Below are 4140 nucleotides of genomic sequence, written 5' to 3' on the forward strand. Positions count from 1 at the left end.
TTTCTGAATGTTACTTTTAATTATGAAGATCGAATCCTCTTCTACACTTCCATTATGAAGCAAACCACAATTGTTTTTTAGCTTCCTGTTAGTAAATACCAAAAAATAAAAATAAATCATACCAACACACCCGAGCATTAGGGAGGTGCAGGAACTGTACGTGTGGCTTCGCAGGGGCAGCCTTGGTGTCCAGGACCCCCAATCCACCTTGTCTGGTATTCTGCCTCTTAGGGTGGAGACTGCCATGTCGTTTAGAGAGGGATGTGAAGAACTTCTGAACAGACAGGCACCAAATCAGCTGTTCACAAAGAGCAGTCCTGCCAGGCCACTGACAAAGAGGCTCGCTCGTGGTCTTTCACAAGCAGGTCAAGCTAAGACCGGGTGGCAGTAAGGTGCTCCTTAACTATCAAATTGTTCTCAGTAAACCGCATCCGTTTTTCAGGCATGTACACTAGAATGTGAAGGAAAACTGCCTTCTGCCAAAGCCTGGGAGACCTGCAAGGAGCTCCTGCAACTGGCAAAGCTGGATCTTTCTGAGGATGCTCCAGGAGACAAGAAAGAGCTGGAGGAGAACCATTTGCTTGCAAAGAAGTACGGAGGTTTCATGAAAAGATACGGGGGGTTCATGAAGAAAATGGATGAGCTCTATCGGGTAGAACCAGAGGATGAAGTGAACGGAGGAGAAATCCTGGCTAAGAGGTATGGAGGGTTTATGAAGAAAGACTCAGATGACAATGCGCTGGCTAATTCCTCTGATCTGCTGAAGGAGCTGCTAGGAACGGGGGATAACCCTGATGCGGGGCATTACCGAGAGATCAATGAGAACGGTGGGGATGTCAGCAAAAGATACGGAGGCTTCATGAGAAGCATAAAGCGCAGCCCTGAGTTGGAAGATGAAGCCAGAGAGCTGCAAAAGAGATACGGTGGTTTCATGAGAAGAGTGGGCAGGCCAGAATGGTGGCTGGATTACCAGAAACGATATGGTGGCTTTCTTAAGCGCTTTGCCGACTCCATCCTTCCTTCGGAAGAAGATGGGGAAACTTATTCCAAAGAGGTCCCAGAGATGGAAAAGAGATATGGTGGATTTATGAGATTTTAATACCTTTCCCTTTATCCCTTTTGTCCTAAATGAGAAAGACTGCCTTATTGGTCATAACTTATTGTAACGTGTTGCTTGTACTGTACAGTTTTTTACTGTCCTTGGTTAATGATGCAACCTGCGATTTGTTGTTTCAGGTCCTGTGTTCTTTCAAGTCAAATGACTAGTTTCTGTTTTAGTCAAGTTTCAGTCTGTATTGTAGTTTCCATGCTAGAACTACTTTGATTACTGTATTCATTTTCTTTAAAGAGGAAGTTCATCTACAGTAGAGTTGCTTAACTGTATATACAATAAATTCTTCATCCTAACTGCATAAATTCTGAAATGTTATTTCTTTTCTCTCAGTCATTTAATCAACATCATCTCCATTTTTCTTTAAGCAATCAGAGCAATGCCAGCCTCTTTTCTGTAATTACGGAGTTTGTACTGCACACACAGAAGCTGAAACACATTTTTGTCTTTCATTTTCTCAGTCTCTTTGAATGCTAGAATAATAAATGTGCTCTAAAGCGAGTATAACTGTATTTGCTCTAGCTGCTCTCATTTTAACCAGTTAACAGAATAAATGTTTAAAGCTTAAATTTATAATTCATGGTGTTCAGCCAATTCACATGAAAAAAAAAGGTAAGTATGTTTGACTTAAAGCACTAAAAACATTTCTTCAGTGCACAACACAATGCCGCTTTTCATTAGTTACATCTTTTATATCCATCCAATATAGGGTGGTACAGTTCGCCGTAAAGTTATCACAGTGACTCAAAAAATGCAAAATAAACATGACCCAAAACTGCATTAAAAAGCTTCAAAATCCCAATTTTACAGAGCACCTGACCAAGGGTTTCCATGGAGCAGCTTTGTGTTTGGTTCCTGAGCTGGTGTAAATGACTTCAGCAATACTGAAAGGTGGGAAACTGCTGCCCAGCCTTTTTTGTTTCAAGCAAAGGCAGTATAAGTAAACCTGAGAACAAACAGAAAACCCGTCACTAACGCTGTAGATACGTTGGCATGTATGTAGGTGGCACTTAGATCAAAGGCCAGCTCCCACCCCAGTGTGTGCTTCCTTCCATAACCCTGACTATCCCCCAAGGCTCCTAGTCTGGGAGTGCTCTTCCCCCACCTACTGCTACTAGTTACTGGTCACTTCCCACTTAAATTAACGTGATAAAAATTGCTTTGACCACCAGCACTGACAATAATTTAAAGTTTCTACAGCCAAAATCCTCGAAGGTGTTTAGATACCTGATTGTTGCTGGAATAGTTTATGGGAGCTAGATGTCTAAAACCATCCGTAGCTCTGCATCCAGTATCTGTATTTCGGTTTGCACAGTACTACCTGTTGACACAAAGGGGCAAATGAAGGGTCTGCCTTCTCTTTAATCTCAAGTCAACAGGATCTTCTAGGTACTCAGGACTTTTAAAAATTAAGCTGTGTTTAAATATGCACTTAAAAGTCTCATCACATACAATTAATTGTGATGATTTTTGGCTGTGCCCTTAGAGGATTGTATAGGTGGTATGAAGTGGCCAAAACCCTACTGAAGAGTTGATAAACCACAAGGCATTCCTTTTCCTTCAGTAAAAAGCAGGACACCTATTTTCCTCTTCCTGCTGTACAGAATTGATGACACCAAACTTTAAAAGGCAGAAAATGCAGATCCCTGTGGCCATTTCAGGATTCAGTTGTGTTCCCTATCACCTTTCTAGAGAGTTTTTCGAGATGCCACCAGCCACAGGAAAAGTCTTCTTCCTGTTCTTTATGCACTTTAATTTATGCACTTCTCTTCCCTAAAGCTTACTTGCCTCTAATTTAGCCAAAGAGAGGCCTTTGCCAGTCTTCTAACAAAAACAAGCATTGTTGTACTTGGTGATGCAAAAGGTTTACCAGTTGTTGTCACCCATCCTTCACAATTAACAAAAATTTGGTGATTTAATGAGGAATAAAACTCCCAAAGCTCAAGAGACCTAGTATAGTCTGAATAGTCCTCATTCCCTCCATTATAATTGAAAACCTCTCCAGTCAGACACTTTCTTCTTTTATGGTTATATTTTAAAGGATATGAAGTTAGAATAAGATCTGATTTTTTTCTGTTGACATGGAATTTCTTATCTTATGGCTTTCAGTTATGCCATCACTCAGGGGCTCTTTAATACTAAAGTATTCTAATGTTGTCAGTCATCAACACTTCAGATGAAATCAGCTCAAAATGTGCCCGTGAATCAGGCAAGGTTTCCTGAAGTCCACTTTACTAAATCACAAATCAAAACAAAGGTTGAAGATAAGGTCTACTGGGCTGGGAGATGAAAAAGGGCGTCTCATTCTTGGTTCAAGTTCTGAAAGGGTCTCCCTAATTTTCCTCTTACAGTATATTCCTAGAACTGTCACTTCATCGGAATATTGAAACACTTGTATAGCTTTATATAAATAAAAGCAGAAAGGAGGAAAGCCTGATGTCTGGAAATAAAATTAATTGCAAGAGTATTCTGAAGGAAGAAATGTCATCCTGGGACCAAAAACTAGATCCTACATTTCCTTTCCCTGGCTTTTATCATTGGCTTGGCATTTTTACACCGCAATCAATATTCCAGAGTATGATCAAATAGAGTATCATTGGTCTGAATACTGAGTAAGCATAACAGAACTGGAATATGAACAGTGAATGCTGGAAGGGTCTAGACCAGTAAAAGAGAGTAGTGCCTCTGTGTTAGGAACAAAAGGAAGAAAAAGATAGTTTAGTTAAGGTTAGGCAAAGATGAGTTGGGCTTTTTAATAGGAACTAATTAGAGGAAGGAACAAAAAAAAAAAAAAAAAAAGGAAAAAAAACCAAACTGAGTTCACATACAGGACCAGATCATGAGGGAGAGAAGCTTAGGAATACAATGATTTCTGAATATAAAACTGCATGCAGCTGGAGCTCTGCTTGAAAACCTAAGCTTAAATCTTGGGATAATGAGGAAAGGTCATAGAGCCGTTCCCACATCTCAGATGAACTTGGCATATTCTATGAGCAGAAATATCATAGAATCAGAGAATCACAGAATGG

At 40.2% G+C, this 4140-nt stretch overlaps 1 protein-coding gene across 1 annotated transcript; it reads left to right on the forward strand.

The window, feature by feature from the left end:
- Positions 1 to 442: 442 nt before the first annotated feature.
- On the forward strand, positions 443 to 1412 carry PENK (proenkephalin; the record flags this gene model as incomplete). The annotated part of the gene is made up of 1 exon (XM_010074782.1): positions 443 to 1412. A coding segment is annotated over one exon (657 nt), but the record flags the coding sequence as incomplete, so codon positions are not given.
- Positions 1413 to 4140: the final 2728 nt, after the last annotated feature.

Source organism: Pterocles gutturalis, unplaced genomic scaffold (assembly GCF_000699245.1).
Source record: "Pterocles gutturalis isolate BGI_N339 unplaced genomic scaffold, ASM69924v1 scaffold40782, whole genome shotgun sequence".
NCBI classification, from domain to species: Eukaryota; Metazoa; Chordata; class Aves; order Pterocliformes; family Pteroclidae; genus Pterocles; species Pterocles gutturalis.